The following is a 20,273-nucleotide window of genomic DNA, read 5'->3' as shown; positions in this document are numbered from 1 at the left end:
GGGTGCAAGGATTCCAAAATGTAATACAAAGCATGCACCCAAACCAGCAATATCAAGTAAAATGAGTGATGAAACTTCTAGGCATGATGTCTTCATGCATAGCCATTGTCCCAAACGCAAGATTACACATGCGGCCCTTACAACAGTGCCTAGCGACACAATGGACACAAGCACGGGGTCATCTTCAGGATCTAGTGTTGATAGACCGCCAAACACACACCTCGCTTCAATGGTGGAATCCTATAAATTTAAACCAAGGGCGGCCCTTCCAAGACCCAGTGCCTCAATATGTGATCACAACAGATGCTTCCATGGTAGGGTGGGGAGCACACCTCAACCAACACAGCATCCAAGGACAATGGGACACTCAGTAAAAACAACTTCATATAAATCAACTAGAACTACTAGCAGTGTTTCTAGCATTAAAAGCATTTCAACCACTAATAGCCCACAAACACATTCTTGTCAAAACAGACAACATGACAACAATATATTACCTAAACAAACGGAGGCACACACTCAACACAGTTGTGTCTCTTAGCACAGAAGATTTAGCATTGGGCGATTCACAATCACATTCGCCTAATAGCGCAATACATACCAGGAATTCAAAACAGTTAGCCGACAATCTCAGTCGAGATCACCAACAGATCCACGAATGGGAAATTCATCCCCAGATACTACAAACCTACTTCCAAAACTGGGGAACACCGCAAATAGACCTATTCGCAACAAAAGAAAACACAAAATGCCAAAACTTCGCATCCAGGTACCCACAGCCTCATTCCAAGGGCAATGCGTTATGGATGAGTTGGTCAGGGATATTTGCTTACGCTTTTCCCCCTCTCCCACTCCTTCCGTATCTAGTAAACAAATTGAGTCAAAACAAACTCAAACTAATACTAATAGAACCAACTTGGGCACAACAACCTTGGTACACAACACTACTAGACCTGTAAGTAGTGCCTCATATCGAACTACCAAACAGACCAGATCTGTTAACTCAACACAAACAACAAATCAGACATCCGAATCCAGCATCGCTCAATCTAGCAATCTGGCTCCTGTAGTCTTGGAATTCGGACATCTAGACCTTACACAAGAATGTATGGAGGTCATCAAACAGGCTAGAAAACCTACTACAAGACATTGCTACGCAAATAAATGGAAACGATTTGTTTATTACTGTCATAATAATCAAATTCAACCATTACACGCGTCCGCAAAAAACATTGTAAGCTACTTACTACACTTACAGAAGACTAAGTTAGCTTTTTCATCCATTAAAATACATCTCACAGCAATTTCTGCTTTTCTGCAAATTACACATTCAACTTCACTATTTAAACTCCCAGTCATAAAAACATTTATGGAGGGTCTAAAAAGGATCATTCCACCAAGAACACCACCAGTTCCTTTGTGGAACCTCAATATTGTATTAACACGACTCATGGGTCCACCATTTGAACCCATGCACTCTTGTGAGATTCAATACTTAACCTGGAAAGTAGCCTTCCTAATAGCTATCACATCTCTTAGAAGAGTAAGTGAAATACAAGCCTTTACCATACAAGAACGCTTTATACAAATACACAAACATAAAGTGGTTCTACGCACAAATCCCAAATTTTTGCCAAAAGTTATATCACCGTTCCACTTAAATCAAACGGTGGAACTCCCAGTGTTCTTTCCAGAACCAGACTCTGTAGCTGAAAGAGCATTACATACATTAGACATAAAAAGAGCACTAATGTATTACATTGATAGAACCAAATAAATTTGCAAAACAAAACAATTGTTTGTAGCTTTCCAAAAACCTCATGCAGGGAATCCAATATCCAAACAAAGCATTGCCAGATGGATAGTTAAATGTATTCAAACCTGTTATGTTAAAGCAAAGAGACAACTGCCTATTACACCAAAGGCACACTCCACTAGGAAGAAAGGTGCCACCATGGCCTTTCTAGGAAATATACCAATGACAGAAATCTGTAAGGCAGCCACATGGTCTACGCCTTATACATTCACTAAGCATTACTGTGTGGATGTGTTAACAACACAACAAGCCACAGTAGGACAGGCAGTATTACGAACATTATTTCAAACAACTTCAACTCCTACAGGCTAAACCACCGCTTTTGGGGAGATAACTGCTTACTAGTCTATGCACAGCATGTGTATCTGCAGCTACACATGCCATCGAACGGAAAATGTCATTTACCCAGTGTACATCTGTTCGTGGCATGAGACGCTGCAGATTCACATGCGCCCTCCCACCTCCCCGGGAGCCTGTAGCCGTTGATAAAAATAAACTTGTACATTTGTAAACTTGTAAATATAACACTTTTAATCACATTATGTACATAAATACTTACTCCATTGCATGGGCACTATTACTATATACACAACTCCTATCTCACCCTCTGCGGGGGAAACAATCTAAGATGGAGTCGACGCCCATGCGTAATGGAGCCGAAAGGGGAGGAGTCCCTCGATCTCGTGACTCGAAAAGACTTCTTCGAAGAAAAACAACTTGTAACACTCTGAGCCCAACACTAGATGGCGGGATATGCACAGCATGTGAATCTGCAGCGTCTCATGCCACGAACAGATGTACACTGGGTAAGTGACATTTTCCATATACACACACACAGTAATAATTAAGAATTGACACAAGAAACAACAAGCTTTGGTAAGAATTAGTGAAAAATAGTTAGGACCCTAGGGGAGTACCAAACCATATACTAAAATAAAATAAGAAATGACGTCTCCCAGCGAAGCATATGGAGTCGTTAGAGGGAAGTTGGAAGAACTAGGGACCCCAAGAGGTGAGTACCCTCTGGATAAGATATGCCGGGTTGCAACATGGAAGACTACTCATTCCTTTATGTAGCACTACTGCCTTGAGTCACCACAGCACAACGATTCAGCGTCCTCTATTTTGTTAAGGTGAGCCTCTTCTGACAAAAGACTATTACATGCTGTTAATGCTTGTCTTATGTTGCTTAGTCACATATTCATGCATGAATGTTTACACTTTCACAGGTATTTACATCAGATTGAGGATAATGTTTTTTTTCTATATTGCTTATTCATATCTAATGTATCTCATCTTGATTACTATGAATTATTTTTTTAGGCTCTCCGTCCACTAAGGGTTGTGAGAGGTGCTTGTAGTATTGCATGCTTTTCTGATCAAAGCTTATGAATTTATGAAAGATCAAATACTGGATAAGAAAACAAGTTACTTACCTGCAACTGCAGTTATCCAGTATTGGTATTTTTCGTAGATTCAAATGCGACTCACCCTCCTCCCCTATGAGGCACACCTTGTATTTCAGAGTATTCTTTACACTTGTGCTCCAATATCTAAGGGAAAGTATTGTAGAGGGTGCTGACGCAAGATTGGTCAAAGATCAAGTCCACTCTTAGGGCGCCAATCCTGCTGCAGTCGCAGCTAAGTCAGCCATCTCAAAATTTAAAGGTCTTCAGACAGACGGAGCACCACCCTGAGGAAATTGGGAATCCAGCCCTGAGTCGTGTCTAAAAAGATACTGACCTAAGGGTCCAGCTCTTCCAGCAGACACTACTTGACCTTGGAGAGCCTTCCTTATGCCAGACAAGCCTCCACCGAAGTCTCTTGTGCTCCAAGGCTTTGAGCACCCACCTCAGACTGAAGTTTACACCGAAGGTTTCACCTAGACATGCCTCAAGAGCAACAGAAGCCTTGATTCCAAGCTGCAGCACCACTGAAAGATCAGTCCAGCTACTTCTGCCAGGGGTCCTGAGCAGGATAAAAAATAATTTTCAAATTCTACAAATACAAAATAAAAAGGTTTATGCGCTGTGGGTATTCCGCTGTCTATCGGTTGGAACTGGCAAGTCCTACTTGTTTTAACCTCCCCCCAACCCCTATTGGAGATAGGTGTGTCTGGTGAAACCAGATCCCTCAAGAATAGGTTATTTAGCCCCACCCCTTTGTGTGACTAAGCCTTTTTAAAGATTTTTTCCCCCGCCATGGAGTTCGGAGGTGCTTTCTGTGCTGCAGAAGGGGACCGAGGGAGGAAGACCACAGTAACTTAACAACGTTACAAATACATGACCTATTTTGTTTTACTTAACAATGCCAATAAAATAGAATAAAGGCCCATCTTTGAAATAAAAGATAGCTGCTCTATTGGTCAAGCATTTGTTGAAACAGTAAATTTGATTCCTGCATGTTCTTACACTAAGATCGTATTAAGTGTTGTTGCTATACAGCCGAAACTGCTTCCTATATTTTAAAACATGTCTCCCCTCTTTTTCTCTTACAGTTGAATCTTTAATAATTACCCCATTCCTGCCTGTTGTAGCATTTGGAAGGCCGTTGCCAAAATTAACCCCACAGTAAGTTACAACCTATTCTTGTGTCATAAAAAGTAGATGGGGAAGAGAAGTTCATTGTGCGACTGTCAGTTATGCTCATTCCTTCCTCAACGAATTTTGAAGAGGGGGGAGAAGAAAGAGTGCTCCATGGCTGCAGTCCCCTTCCGGGCCTCAGCATTCACTGCTGCTCAGGAGCCTCTTGTGATCACACGGTGTCCTTTAAAAATTATTTGATGCAGATCTTGGCTGTCATTGAGTACTTTTGTTAACTTTGATAGATAAGTTTCTCCTGTGCTCCACAGACATTAGTAGGATGCATGTGACTCAATTGTCGAAAGGTTATGACATAAGGTGTGCACTAATAAAAATACTTGGTGGCATAAAGATCTCTAGGAATGGCTCCAGGACTGAACCTGAGCGAGGAAGACACTCTGCCTTTGTGCTGGAACTAAAAACACTTTACAGAGTGATAATGGGGAGGAATTTGAGAGATAAACCTTCTAAATAATTAAGTTATTGCATGAATGAGGATGGGTGTTTAGGCAAGTATAGTCTGTACTTGTTCATTAACCGTGATCTAGGAATTTTGGTTTCAGACCTGGTAGTTGCTCAGTGCTCTCCATTATTGAAGCTTCTTTGGCTAGCACTATCAAATAGTTCGATTCTGAGCTTGAGTAGGGTGTTGTCAAATGATTCAAAGGAATAGTGTTGACGTATTTATTTTCTTTACTCCAGGAACTCCTGTGAATATCATACAAAGATAGCTGGCTTTATTGTTGCTACTAGGTTATGCTATTAACAGTTATATTCTGTTTGTGATCTCTTTATCTCTAAGTGAAGAGCATTTTGGTGGGGAATACTACTTTAGGGAAAAAAACATGGTTGAGAGCATTACAAAACGAGGGATCAGGAGGAAAGAGAGAAAGGAAAATAAAGGGGTGAGAGAATGACATGGACATAAACGGAGAGAGAGATGGAAGGAGGAAGAGAGGAAAAAAGCAAATTGATAAAGCTGATCGGATCAAAAAGAACCAGGGCTACTGACGGCAATTATTATAGATTATCAAGGATATATAGAAGTGTCTGCTCTGTGCTGTGTAGTGAGCGAAAGCTTGCTTAACGGGTTCAGAATATTTTGTGATTCTAAGTAAGGAGAGAGTTTAGAATTGACTTTTTTTTAAAGACGTTTGATTAGTAATAGACATTGAGATCTAGGACGGTAGTTACTCTGCCCCAGGATCTGTCAAAGTATTTTTTTTTAGAACTACCGTAGTCTGCTTCCAACAAGGAAGTATAGAGCTCAGAGTGAGCAAGAGATTGTAAAATTCATTCAGCACATGCCTTAGAATCAGGGGTGCCTCGTGCAAAATATGGACAGGGCATGGGTCAAGGGGAGAGCCTAATTTGATGAATGGACACATTTTGAATGTTTGTGTTTCCACTGTGAGGACTTATTCTTCTGATACAACTTCACCTGTAAGCCATTTTTACAGATCATGGACGCTTGTCAGCGCCACATCCATAATCAGAAAGGAACAGGGAGAATATAAATTAAAATAAAATTATACTGTGAGGAGGCTTTGGACACTGCTTCTCTACCAAAGAAGGGCTCCAAATAGATCCCAGCCTTCTCCACCACATTCTACAATTCTTCCGTCCACCCCTCTACCACCTCCTCAATCTCGTACACCTTCTCAACCACATTTTTCGCCACAGGGTTCACCAGCACTACCAGCGGATGATTTGGATGACACCCCCACAGGAGCTAGATCCATGGGATTCAGATGACCGAGCTCCTATCTTGCCAAATGACCAAGATCTATACCCTGCACGACAATCACCACCCGAAGACACAGCATCTTATCAGCAGGTGAAAGCAAGCGCAGCGGGATTCCAAGATGTCCAGCTATACACTGACCCTATTGGAGAGGATTTTACAACACAGTCAGTTTCCCCCCATGCTGCCTGGCATGCTTAGACATGCTAAGGACATCTTAAAAGAACCCATAAGGTCCTGAGTTATCACTCCTGGGGTGGATAAATACAAAGCGGCACCTTCAGACCCTCTGTTTATACAGGCTCAAATCCCTCCAGACTTACTAGTGGTCAGTACTGCACGAAAACATGCTACTAGTCCATCTACAGGAGATTCGCCCACTCCTGACCAAGAAAGCAAGAAAATAGATGCAGAGGGGAAAAGAGTAGCAGCACAATGTGCCAATCATTGGAGTAACACCAATTCACAAGCACTATTAGCACGGTGCGACAGGGCCCACTGGGACAAAATGGAGTATCACCTTTAGTAACTCTCAAAGGATCATTGTAAAAAGGCGCAAGAGATAGTATCAGAAGGTCAAACTATTTCCAATAACTCTATTCCTTGTGCAACAGATGCCGCAGATACAGCAGCGGTTGGTATTAATGCGATCATCATCATACGCAGGCATGCTTGGCTTAGGTGTTCAGGCTTCAAGCCAGAAATACAGCAAGCGGTGCTCAACATGTCATTTGACAGAGAGCACTTATTGGACCAACAAGTGGATACCACAATAGAAAAACTTTAAAAAGATTCTGAAACAGCGAAAGCAATGGGGGCACTGCTAATCTCCACACAATGTGGCAATTTTCATTGCCCACAATTTAGGGGAGGCTTCAAAACAACATCTACAGAGCCTTCCCCCTCTCCAAACAGAAAAACCTCCCACTTTTACAACTGAGGTTCTTTTAGGGGATCATACAGAGGCTCAAATAACAAAGGCTGAGGTAAGGCATCCACCTCCAGAGGCTCTGCCTCCACTGCATGACAGGACTGCCTACACCGTCCACAACCTCACACCTCTCCAGTAGGGGGAAGACTCAAAAACTTCTATCCACAATAGTTGGATATCACCAGTGTAAAGAAATGGCTCCCTGTTGCAGTTACCCCCCACTTTTTGCCTGATACTGATGCTGACTTGACTGAGAAGTGTGCTGGGACCCTGCTAACCAGGCCCCAGCACCAGTGTTCTTTCACCTAAAATGTACCATTGTTTCCACAATTGGCACAACCCTGGCACCTAGGTAAGTCCCTTGTAACTGGTACCCCTGGTACCAAGGGCCCTGATGCCAGGGAAGGTCTCTAAGGGCTGCAGCATGTCTTATGCCACCCTAGGGACCCCTCACTCAGCACAGACACACTGCTTGCCAGCTTGTGTGTGCTGGTGGGGAGAAAATGACTAAGTCGACATGGCACTCCCCTCAGGGTGCCATGCCAACTTCCCACTGCCTGTGGCATAGGTAAGTCACCCCTCTAGTAGGCCTTACAGCCCTAAGGCAGGGTGCACTATACCACAGGTGAGGGCATAGGTGCATGAACACTATGCCCCTACAGTGTCTAAGCAAAACCTTAGACATTGTAAGTGCAGGGTAGCCATAAGAGTATATGGGCTGGGAGTCTGTCAAAAACGAACTCCACAGCGCCATAATGGCTACACTGAATACTGGGAAGTTTAGTATCAAACTTCTCAGAATAATAAACCCACACTGATGCCAGTGTTGGATTTATTAAAAAATGCACACAGAGGGCATCTTAGAGATACCCCCTGTATTTTACCCACTTGTTCAGTGCAGGACTGACTGGTCTGTGCCAGCCTGCTGCTGAGAGACGAGTGTCTGACCTCATGCGGTGAGAGCCTTTGTGCTCTCTGAGGACAGAAACAAAGCCTGCTCTGGGTGGAGGTGCTTCACACCTCCCCCTTGCAGGAACTGTAACACCTAGCAGTGAGCTTCAAAGGCTCAAGCTTTGTGTTACAATGCCCCAGGGCACTCCAGCTACTGGAGATGCCCGCCCCCTGGACACAGCCCCCACTTTTGGCGGCAAGTCCAGGAGAAATAATGAGAATAACAAGGAGGAGTCACTGGCCAGTCAGGACAGCCCCTAAGGTGTCCTGAGCTGAAGTGACTAACTTTTAGAAATCCTCCATCTTGCATATGGAGGATTCCCCCAATAGGGATAGGAATGTGACCCCCTCCCTTTGGGAGGAGGCACAAAGAGGGTGTACCCACCCTCAGGGCTAGTAGCCATTGGCTACTAACCCCCCAGACCTAAACACGCCCTTAAATTTAGTATTTAAGGGCTTCCCTGAACCTAAGAACTTAGATTCCTGAAACTACAAGAAGAAGAGGACTGCTGAGCTGAAAAACCCCTGCAGAGGAAGAACAGAAGACACCAACTGCTTTGGCTCCAGACTTACCGGCCTGTCTCCTGCCTTCCAAAGAAACCTGCTCCAGCGACGCTTTCCAAGGGACCAGCGACCTCTGAATCCTCTGAGGACTGCCCTGCTTCGAGAAAGACAAGAAACTCCCGAGGACAGCGGCCCTGCTCCAAAAGAACTGCAACTTTGTTTCAAGTAGCAGATTTAAAGACCCCCGCAACTCCCCGCAAGAAGCGTGAGACTTGCAACACTGCACCCGGCGACCCCGACTCGACTGGTGGAGAAACAACGCTTCAGGGAGGACCCTCCGGCGACTCTACGACTGTGAGTAACCAAAGTTGTCCCCCCTGAGCCCCCACAGCGACTCCTGCAGAGGGAATCCTGAGGCTCCCCCTGACCGCGACTGCCTGCAACGCTGAAGAGATCCCTTGATCTCTCATTGAAAACCATTACAAACCCGACACGTGTTTGCACACTGCACCCGGCCGCCCCCGCGCTGCTGAGGGTGTACTTTTTGTGCTGACCTGTGTCCCCCCCCCCGGTGCCCTACAAAACCCCCCCTGGTCTGCCCTCCGAAGACGCGGGTACTTACCTGCTGGCAGACTGGAACCGGGGCACCCCCTTCTCTCCATTGAAGCCTATGTGTTTTGGGCACCTCTTTGACCTTTGCACCTGACCGGCCCTGAGCTGCTGGTGTGATAACTTTGGGGTTGCTCTGAACCCCCAACGGTGGGCTACCTTGGACCAAAAACTGAAACCTGTAAGTGACTTACTTACCTGTTAAAACTAACATTACTTTACCTCCCCCAGGAACTGTGAAAATTGCACTGTCCACTTTTAAAACAGCTTATTGTGTTTTATGTGAAAAGTATACATGCTAATGAAATGATTCAAAGTTCCTAAAGTACTTACCTGCAATACCTTTCAAATGAGATATTACATGTAAAATTTGAACCTGTGGTTCTTAAAATAAACTAAGAAAATATATTTTTCTATAACAAAACCTATTGGCTGGATTTGTCTCTGAGTGTGTGTTCCTCATTTATTGCCTGTGTGTATGTACAACAAATGCTTAACACTACTCCTTTGATAAGCCTACTGCTCGACCACACTACCACAAAATAGAGCATTAGTATTATCTCTTTTTGCCACTATCTTACCTCTAAGGGGAACCCTTGGACTCTGTGCATACTATTCCTTACTTTGAAATAGTGCATACAGAGCCAACTTCCTACAACCAGACACCAGTGCGTTCTTTCAATTATCCAGCATTATTGTCTGGAGCTCACTTCTACTCCACCAAAAATCCCCCCTCACACTTAAAAATTCTCACAAGTTCACCTTACTCTTCTCAAAGAAGAGGTACAATCTCTTCTTGTCAAAGGAGCTATAGAACTAGTCCCCTTCTCACAACAAGGATCTAGAGTATCTTCCCTAAACTTCCTTATACCAAAGAAGGATGGGCCACTCGGGTCAACTCAGACAATTTAAATCTCTACATTCTCAGAGCATTTCCATATGGTCACGATCCAAGATGTCATTCCACTGTTACAGCAAGGCCACATTATGACAGCGTTTGATCTAAAGGACGCATACGTTTATATTCCTATTTACCCACATTGCGAATATCTGAGATTCGTAATTGCGGGAAAACATTATCAGTTCAAGATGTTACCTTTTGGAGTCACAACTGCTCCCAGGGTCTTCACATAGTGTCTACCAGTAGTTGCCACATATCTCAGACATCAACACATTCATTTCTTCCCTTATTTGGATGATTGGTTCATCAAAGCCAGTACGTTACAACACTGTCAACCACACACTCAGCAGACAGTTTTCCTTAGTTGTCACATCTTGCTCAAACAATTTTGGAAATGGCCAATTTACCACCACATTCACTTAGTTCCAGAGTATCTCCAAGGCATGGACAACCTATTTGCAGACCTCCTCAGCAGGATACAGCAGCAACTCCACCCAGAAGTCCTTTAACAGTACTTTCTATAGTGGGGAACACCGCAAATAGACCTCTTCGCCACCGCAGAAATTAAAAAATGCCGAAGCTTTGTGTCCAGATAACCATACCTTCGGTCCAAAGGCAATGCTCTATGGATGAATTGGTCCGGGATATATGCTTATGTTTTTTCACCTCTCTGACTCATTCCATCTCTAGTTCGCAAATGAAGCAAACCTTTCTCAGCATGATCCTTGTAGCTCCTACATGGGCATGTCAAACTTGATTCACAACACTTATGGATCTATCATTAGTTCCACACGAGAAGCTCCCCAACAGACCAGACCTTCTTACTCCGAATCAAGGACAGATCAGACATCCAGATCCCAAATCGCTCAACCTCGCGATATGGCTCCTGAAGTCATAGTTCGTTTACTTAAAACTACCACCAGAATGTATGGCCATGCTAGGAGAAGCATGTAAATCTACAATCAGACAATGTTAAGCTTCAAAATGGAAACGTTTTGTATACTACTGTCAACCTAAACACATTGACCCACGCAAAGCTACGGTTCAAGACATTGCAGAAAGCAAACTTAGCATATTTGTCTTCATTTAGCAGCTGTAGCTGCTTATCTCCAAAACAGACAACACATCTCTTTATTCAGAATCCCAGTTAATAAAGCTTTCAAGGAAGGTCTCAAGTGATTCCACCCAAGGTACCTCCAGCACCATCCTGGAACCTTAATGTTGTTTTTACTAGGGTCATGCGTCCTCCTTTTGAGCCAATGCATGCATGCCCTTTTACAGTTCCTTTCATGGAAAGTGGCTTTCTTAGTAGGTATCACTTCCCTAAGATGTGTAAGTGAACTCCAGGCTCTAACTTTAGAAGAACCATTCTTCCAAATACACAGGGATAGAGTAGTTATTTGAACAAACCATAAATTCCTTCCAAAAGTAGTTTCAGAATTCCATATCAACCAATCAATTGAATTACCAGTTTTCTTTCCACAACCAGACTCTGTTGCAGAAAGAGCTCTTTGCATACTAGATGTTAAAAGGGCTCTCATGTATCATATTGATAGAACCAAACAGTTTAGGAAATCTAAACTTTTTATTGCTTTTTCAGTGCCTCATAAAGGCAACCCAATATCAAAAAATGGTATAGCCAAATGGACAATCAAATGTATTTAGACTTGCTATGCTAAAGCCAAACGGCAGTTACCTGTTACCCCCAGAGCACACTCCACAAAGAAAAGGGTGCTTCTGTTGCTTTCTTAGGTAACATTCCCATAGCAGATATATGTAAAGCTGCTACTTGGTCTACACCACATACATTTACTAAACACTATTGTTTGGATGTATTAGCATGCCAACAAACTAGTGTTGGCCAGGCAGTGCTCAGAACACTTTTTCAATCAACTCCAACAGGCTAGCCATTGCTTATATGAAGGGACTGCTTTACAGTCTATGCAAAGCACATGTATCTACAGCCACACATGCCATTGAATGGAAAATGTCACTTACTGTAGGAAGTTGGCTCTGTATGCACTATTTCAAAATAAGGAATAGTATGCACAGAGTCCAAGGGTTCCCCTTAGAGGTAAGATAGTGGCAAAAAGAGATAATACTAATGCTCGATTTTGTGGTAGTGTGGTCGAGCAGTAGGCTTATCAAAGGAGTAGTGTTAAGCATTTGTTGTACACACAGGCAATAAATGAGGAACACACACTCAGACAATTCCAGGCCAATAGGTTTTGTAATAGAAAAATATATTTTCTTAGTTTATTTTAAGAACCACAGGTTCAAATTCTACATGTAATATCTCATTTGAAAGGTATTGCAGGTAAGTACTTTAGGAACTTTGAATAATCACAATAGCATATATACTTTTTACATAAAACACATATAGCTATTTCAAAAGTGGACACTTAGTGCAATTTTCAACAGTTCCTGGGGGAGGAAGTTATTGTTAGTTCTTGCAGGTAAGTAAACCACGTACGGGGTTCAAATTGGGGTCCAAGGTAGCCCACCGTTGGGGGTTCAGAGCAACCCCAAAGTCACCACACCAGCAGCTCAGGGCCGGTCAGGTGCAGAGTTCAAAGTGGTGCCCTAAACACATAGGCTTCAGTGGAGAAGGGGGTGCCCCGGTTCCAGTCTGCCAGCAGGTAAGTACCCGCGTCTTCGGTACGCAGACCAGGGGAGTTTTGTAGGGCACCGGGGGGGGACACAAGTCAGCACAGAAAGTACACCCTCAGCGGCACTGGGGCGGCCGGGTGCAGTGTGCAAACACGCGTCGGGTTTTCAATAGGTTTCAATGGGAGACCAAGGGGTCTCTCTAGTGATGCAGGCAAGGGGGGGGGCTCCTCGGGGTAGCCACCACCTGGGCAAGGGAGAGGGCTTCCTGGGGGTCACTCCTGCACTGGAGTTCCGATCCTTCAGGTCCTGGGGGCTGCGGGTGCAGGGTCTTTTCCAGGCGTCGGGATTTTGGATTCAGACAGTCGCGGTCAGGGGGATCCTCGGGATTCCCGATGCAAGCGTCGCTGTGGGGGCTCAGGGGGGACAACTTTGGTTACTCACAGTCTCTGAGTCGCCGGGGGGTCCTCCCTGTAGCGTTGTTTCTCCACCAGTCGAGTCGGGGTCGCCGGGTGCAGTGTTGCAAGTCTCATGCTTCTTGCGGGGATTGCAGGGGTCTTTAAATCTGCTCCTCCCGAAACAAAGTTGCAGTCTTTGTTGAACAGGGCCGCCGTTCTCAGGAGTTTCTTGGTCTTTTGGAAGTAGGGCAGTCCTCTGAGGATTCAGAGGTCGCTGGTCCTTGGGAAAGCGTCGCTGGAGCAGTTTTCTTCTGAAGGAGGGAGGCAGGCCGGTAGGGCTGGGGCCAAAGCAGTTGGTGTCTCCGTCTTCTCTGCAGGGGTTTTTCAGCTCAGCAGTCCTCTTCTTCGTAAGTTGCAGGAATCTGATTTCCTAGGTTCAGGGGAGCCCCTAAATACAGCCCTGAGGGTGGCTACACCCTCTTTGTGCCTCCTCCCAAGGGGAGGGGGTCACATTCCTATCCCTATTGGGGGGGATCCTCCATCTGCAAGATGGAGGATTCCTAAAAGTCAGAGCCCCTTCAGCTCAGGTTGCCTTAGGGGCTGTCCTGACTGGCCAGTGACTCCTCCTTGTTTTTCTCATTATCTCCTCCGGCCTTGCCACCAAAAGTGGGGCCGTGGCCGGAGGGGGCGGGCAACTCCACTAGCTGGAATGCCCTGTGGTGCTGGAACAAAGGGGGTGAGCCTTTGAGGCTCACCGCCAGGTGTTACAGCTCCTGCCTGGGGGAGGTGATAGCATCTCCACCCAGTGCAGGCTTTGTTACTAGCCACGGAGTGACAAAGGCACTCTCCCCATGTGGCCAGCAACATGTCTCGAGTGTGGCAGGCTGCTAAAACCAGTCAGCCTACACAGGTAGTTGGTTAAGGTTTCAGGGGGCACCTCTAAGGTGCCCTCTGGGGTGTATTTCACAATAAAATGTACACTGGCATCAGTGTGCATTTATTGTGCTGAGAAGTTTGATACCAAACTTCCCAGTTTTCAGTGCAGCCATTATGGTGCTGTGGAGTTCGTGTTTGACAGACTCCCAGACCATATACTCTTATGGCTACCCTGCACTTACAATGTCTAAGGTTTGGCTTAGACACTGTAGGGGCACAGTGCTCATGCACTGGTGCCCTCACCTATGGTATAGTACACCCTGCCTTAGGGCTGTAAGGCCTGCTAGAGGGGTGACTTATCTATACTGCATAGGCAATGTGAGGTTGGCATGGCACCCTGAGGGGAGTGCCATGTCGACTTACTCGTTTTGTCCTCACCAGCACACACAAGCTGGCAAGCAGTGTGTCTGTGCTGAGTGAGGGGTCCCCAGGGTGGCATAAGATATGCTGCAGCCCTTAGAAACCTTCCCTGGCATCAGGGCCCTTGGTACCAGGGGTACCAGTTACAAGGGACTTACCTGGATGTCAGGGTGTGCCAATTGTGAAAACAAAATTACAGGTTAGGGAAAGAACACTGGTGCTGGGGCCTGGTTAGCAGGCCTCAGCACACTTTCAATTCAAAACATAGCATCAGCAAAAAGTCAGGGGGTAACCATGCCAAGGAGGCATTTCCTTACACTTACCCATTAGACATTTGTTTGTGGAATGTAGTACTGTAGATTCACATGCGCCCTCCCTTCTCCCCGGACTCCTGTAGCTGTTGAAGTTATGTTAACCTCTAAATATTGTACATATGCAAATACATTGCATGGCAATCTTTCTTTTTACTCTATACACTCCTTACCTCACCTGTCTGCGGGAAAACTATTTAACAAAGGACTCAATGCCTATGTGCAGTATTACCGAGAGGAGGAGCCACTCAGTCCTGTGACTCATGAAGATTCTTCGAACAAAAACAACTTGTAACACTCTGTACCCAACACTAGATGGTGGACTTGTGCAGAAAGAATCACAGGGGCTATGAATCAATAATTTTATAGGGCCCAAAAGAGTTTTGATAAAAAGAGCGATGCGGATATGTTGAATACTGTCCTTTCGGCTTTTTTGCAAATCACTTTTTGTGCCTTCAGCTCCTAAATTTAGCAGAGAGCTGAAGGATGACAGTGGTGATTGTTGGGGGGTTGATTTTGGAATAAGTGAGTTTTAATTGGAATTGATTTAAGAAGTTGGCTTCCGGAAGCTGAGATAAAGTATTTGGGGTCAGAAATTGAGAGTGAGGAAAAAACGTTTATTCCAAACGCTCTTTTATATAGCAGTAAAAAGCTGTGTTGGAAGATTTTGTGGAGGTGAGAAAAAGAAGGAATGGCATAGCAAAGTCAGTAAGATCAAAGTAAGGGTAAATGAGTAGCAGCTGAGGCATGGTTGCAGTTTGTAACGAGCATTGGCAAAGCCAATAGGCCTCACCGATGCGCTTGTGTTTAGCCATGTTGTACACCAGGGTGGCTGCTGTGCAGCCTAGTGAAAAGTTGGTGGTGTGGGGTAGATTGCAGCGGGGTAGAGTGAAATAGATTAGATTGGGGGTAGAGTGGAGTGGGGTACAATGGAATGGGGTAGATTGGTGTGCTGGAGGAGTGGAGTGAGGTAGATTGGGGTGGTTTGGAGTGGAGTAGATTTGGGAAGAGCAGAGTGGGGTAGATTGAAATGGAGTAGATTTGAGTGGGGTAGACCGGGGTAGGATAGAGTGAGATATTTTGGGCTAGATTGGTGTGGAGTGGGGTAGACTAGAGTGGCATAGATTGGGTGGATTACGGTTGGGTAGATTGGAGTGAATGGGGGTAGATTGGAGTGGAGCCGGTTAGATTATGGTAGATTAGAGTGGGGTCGAATAGAGCAGAGGAATTGGATAGATAGTTGTGGAGTGGGGTAAACTAGAATGGACTGGGGTAGATTGAAGTGTATTTGAGTAGATTGGAGTGGATTGCATTGGACTGAGATACATTGGAGTGGAAAGGGTTGGGGTAGAATGGAGTGTGGTGGATTGGAGTGTACTGGGGTAGATGGCAGCGGAATGGGGTAGATTTGAGTGGGGTGCAGTAGATTGGGGTGGCGTTGGGCAGATTGGAATGGGATGTGTAGGAAAGTACCATCTTCTTTTTTTTTTTTTGGCATGCTTACCCCCACTTTTTGCCTGCTATCAGTGTGCTTAGACTGTTTTCACTGGAGTCCTGTTAAACAGTGGCTCCAATGTTTTGCTTTTGTATAAGTCCTCTCTTGCTTGTTGGCAGATTGTTTCCTTTGTAGTTCAACAGTGCCTTCAAGGCTTCTCATTCGGGAAACTCATTGACCAATTTTATTCTACCGTCCATGCAATCCTCATCCCCCTTAAACCATATTTTAAAATCAAGTAGCCTGATCTACCAGAGTGCCAGGAGTCCGCTTTACTTTTGATTCCTGCGAAGCACTTGATTTAATACAAATTGTGAAGGTTCGCATTTAAAACTTTACCCCTTATTTTTAGGTTGCAGCCGAAAGCTAAATACATCTTGGTGACTTCCAGAAAGTTGACCTAGGAATGCATTCTGCTCATTGATTACCATTGGCTTTGGGATTTGAAACTCAAACTTTATGGCTTTGTATTTGCTGCCTTTATTTGCTTTAAGCTCTCCAGGTTCAGTTTGTCCCTCCTGTTGCCCAAACTGTGTTACTTTATTCTTTCACAAACTTGCTTTCTGTAAACAGGCCTTCAAATTTTCTTCTTGTCTTGTCAAATTTGCTGTGCTTTCAAGACTGGGGCCAAATGTCAGGCTCTCTCTTCTAGTAAGCTTGGTGTTTGTTTTTCTTTCACTGATTTCAGAGTAAGATAACTTGCTGGGTCCTGGTGAGTACTCACATAAGCCAATAAGGGATGACACTTTTTTGCTAGCACTGTTTAAAAAACAAAAAAAAAACGCGGTGCTGAGGTTTCAGTATTTATCAACATTAGTGCAAATGAAGCACTTTTTTTTGTAATTCTGAAATGTGGTGGAAACATTTGAATGCAAACAAAAAACATGAATACACTAGGTGGAGACGTTTGCACACATTGTCAGAATCCCAGTTAATAAAGCTTTCACTTCTTTTCTTCTGCTTATGTCTGGTTCACACGTCTGCTTTAAATGTAATTTTATACTTTCATGATTACTGCTTGCTAATTTCAATTCAAGCATGTGAATCTATAAAGCTTTAAATAGTGGAGAAAAAAACCCTGTACAGTTTAGTTTTCGAGTATTGATATCTTCCATAAATTTACATGCAACCCCTCTCCTCCCGTATTGGATCTCATTGCCTAAGATATATCTATCTGATGTTTGCAGTTTTGCTGAAAAATCTGAGTTATGATTGCCCCTTGGGGGAAGGGAGGTGGGGTTAGGGGGAGTTAGTGTTGCCTGACTGAGAAGAACCAAAACAAATGATGTGAATTGGTTAACAGTGTCACTACTTAGTGCTTATGATCATCAATGGAGACAAGCTCAAAGTAGTCCTGCCAGTGTGCAGGACTATTCAGTACTTATGATTTCAATGGAGATTCCCCTGAAAGAGAACTAAGAATACAGATAAGGAACCATTCCTTTCATAAAAGCTCTGATATCATTCTTATGGATAGAAAACTGCACATAAATGCTCGAATTCAGTGAAGTGTTTGTTGTAATGTAACCAATTTTATATTGAAACGTGAAGGAACTGATATATGTTCTGTGACTCAGAAGTTTAACTGAGTGGTGTTATTTCCTGCAGGAACTTTGAGCTGCCATGGCTGGACGAACGAAGTCGGTGCAGGCTAGAGATGCAGAAGAAACAAACGCCTCATCGGACCTGCAGAAAGTAGTGGAGAAGGGTGCTCTTTACATAGGTGTAGCATGCCATTAACAAGGACTGTTGTGGACATCGTCCGTGAATCCTGTACCTTTGTATCGAATTTGATACGTAGCTCAGCTCCATTGCGTCTGTCCTGCAAAAGGATGTTAAGGGTAAAACAATCTCTTCATTAATAAGAGATTGTTCATTGCAGGTTCAGAGAAGTTCTCATCTGAATGGAGGGCTTAAAGCTTGTGGCGAGGAGAGGGGTGGCAAGGAGCGTTCCCGCTCTGTGTCGTAGCTGCATCATTTATAAAATCACACCAGGAGATATCGTAAAGGGTATTGCTTTTGTTATTGTGCAAGCTATGGAGTAAGGATCAACAAAAACAGGCAGTATATCCTTGGTGTTTGCATATTAATCTGTAGATTGTCATGCATCTCGTCTCCCATTCGCACAGAAACCCATCTCTGTTCTCGGAATTGCACCATTTTAATTCTAGGAATAGATTTGGGATTAAACACTTTACAAATAGGGAATTTCTTGGGGCACTGTTGGTGGGAAAAACACGTCTCGACGAACACTTGCCATGCATGTCCCCTGTATTTCAGAAAGGAAAAAGCACCCTAGTGGTTATGATTCCTTGAACCTTTGCAAGCACCCTCCTGTGAGGCTTCGATAAGATTCTGTGATGTTTTCGACACAGTCTTCCTGTGAGAGTGACTGAATATTGTGGTGAACCTTTTTTTCTCTGTTTACCATGACTGATTTTTGCTCCACTGTAACACGAGCACCAGAGCATCGTCTGTCTACATAGGATTTCTGGCAGTGTAACCACTTTGCACTTGCAATACTTGTGCAGTCCTTTATTTTGAAGGAGCTGTACGTTTAGTACAAAAATAAATAAAATAACTTATTCTCTTAACTTTTTTAAAATCTTGCTGCTCAGTGTTCAGAAAAATTAAATTCTTATAACCTGAATGTTTCCCTTGCAAATATCTTTTCTCATGTAAACCACCAGTTTATCTTCAACTGCCCCAATAATTGAACACAGTGTAATGGGGTATGTAAGGTAATCAACGCATTCTTAGGTGTTACTGCACTTGTTCTGAGATAGTGATACATGCAAGTGTGGTATCCTGAGCAGAGGCATTGTTTCAAACGCTAGAACAAAATTCCTTTTAATATTTGAGAGTGGGCACGTTTTCATTAAGTAAATAAGGGATCTCCTTTCCCTCTAGTACAGTTAAATTAGCTCAGGTGCAGCAGTCATTTTAACTTTTCCTTTCAACGTGCCAAGCAATTCTGCACGTTCCTTAGCTTGCTTGTCTTATAGAAATCAATATTTTGAAGTGACCATCCTGTCCTGGCTGTTAACTTCTTGAACATATATGCAGCAGTTTATATTTGTGGTTTTGTTTTGTGGGGGATGTGCTGGGATTTACCCACTCAAGTTCAAGATGTGAAGTAAACCAGTTGAGTCATCCTGAAGTAGCAGTAATGGAACTTCCTCACAGGAATCACAGCAACACTGTGTACCTCCCTTCTTACCTGTACCTCATGCAAGCAGCCCTGTTAGTATCTTGCTATAAAACAGTACTATGTTTTCCCCATTAATTCGAACAAAAAAACTAAAGCTGTTTTACTCTAAGCTTGAACATGGTTGTGTTAATAACACATACTTTTGATACCATTTCTAATGTGTAAAATTGGTTGTTCTGTAAATATTCTCTAAAAAAAAAAGGTGAATTGATTGTAAATAAAATATTGTCTGTTACTTTTGTTTTAATTTCTGGTTAGTTTGTCTCTTAATGATGGGAATTTAAACAGTGGGGCCTAATTATTGGAGGAGGATGGTTTTGGCCAGTGACGTAGTTTTGCCAGTAGCTACGTAATTTGTGTCATGGCGCTTTCAGTTCTGTTAAGTAATGTTTTATTTCTCAATCCTAGGATATTTAGTGGTGCACATGTCTGTGTGGGACCATACAGCCTGTTTGAAGACACCTTACATTTTCTTTCCACAAATACCTATTGGAATGCAATTTTCAGATCTGTCCTACAAACAGTTTAGCTTTTGTTTTTTAACTTATTCTTTCCCCATGTTCATTGCCCCCCTTGCCCAACTTGTCGCCTAAGGCTGTGCAGCAAAAGTCCTTTTCTGGATTCACATGATGTGCATTCGTCTTTTTTTTTTTTTTTCCCCCTTTTTTTTTTGACTCCCCTCTGGACGTCCTCAACCACCATTTGGTGCAAGTCCGTTCTCTGTGTGATGTCAGATGGCGGCCTGGAAGTTCCTGTGTGTGGTCGCCATCTTCAGATTCTTTTCAGAAGAGCTCCAAAAAGATTTTTGGATTTTTCCAATTTTTTTATTATTTATTTTGCCAGAAGTTGAGGAAAAACTAGAAGGGAGACAAGGAAATCTGCAGAGGAGAGGGGAGACCTTCTCGGCTCCATCAGGG

At 43.8% G+C, this 20,273-nt stretch overlaps 1 protein-coding gene across 2 annotated transcripts in view; it reads left to right on the top strand.

The window, feature by feature from the left end:
- The window catches only part of MSL1 (MSL complex subunit 1), a 149,036-nt gene extending 129,433 nt beyond the window's left edge, over nt 1-19,603 (top strand). For both annotated transcript variants that reach the window (XR_011204730.1, XM_069237413.1), the window contains exons 7-8: nt 4,314-4,386; nt 17,754-19,603. Coding sequence is in view for 1 of the 2 variants with exons in the window: in XM_069237413.1 (XP_069093514.1) it covers nt 4,314-4,386; nt 17,754-17,844 (164 nt within the window). In the remaining variant the exon portion in view is untranslated. The remainder of the gene's footprint in view (nt 1-4,313; nt 4,387-17,753) is intronic.
- The last annotated feature ends 670 nt before the right edge of the window (nt 19,604-20,273 follow it).

The sequence above is a fragment of the Pleurodeles waltl genome, chromosome 6 (assembly GCF_031143425.1).
Source record: "Pleurodeles waltl isolate 20211129_DDA chromosome 6, aPleWal1.hap1.20221129, whole genome shotgun sequence".
Lineage (NCBI taxonomy): Eukaryota > Metazoa > Chordata > Amphibia > Caudata > Salamandridae > Pleurodeles > Pleurodeles waltl.
Note: the sequence above shows the minus strand (reverse complement) of the source record. Positions and strands in the feature narration are given on the sequence as shown.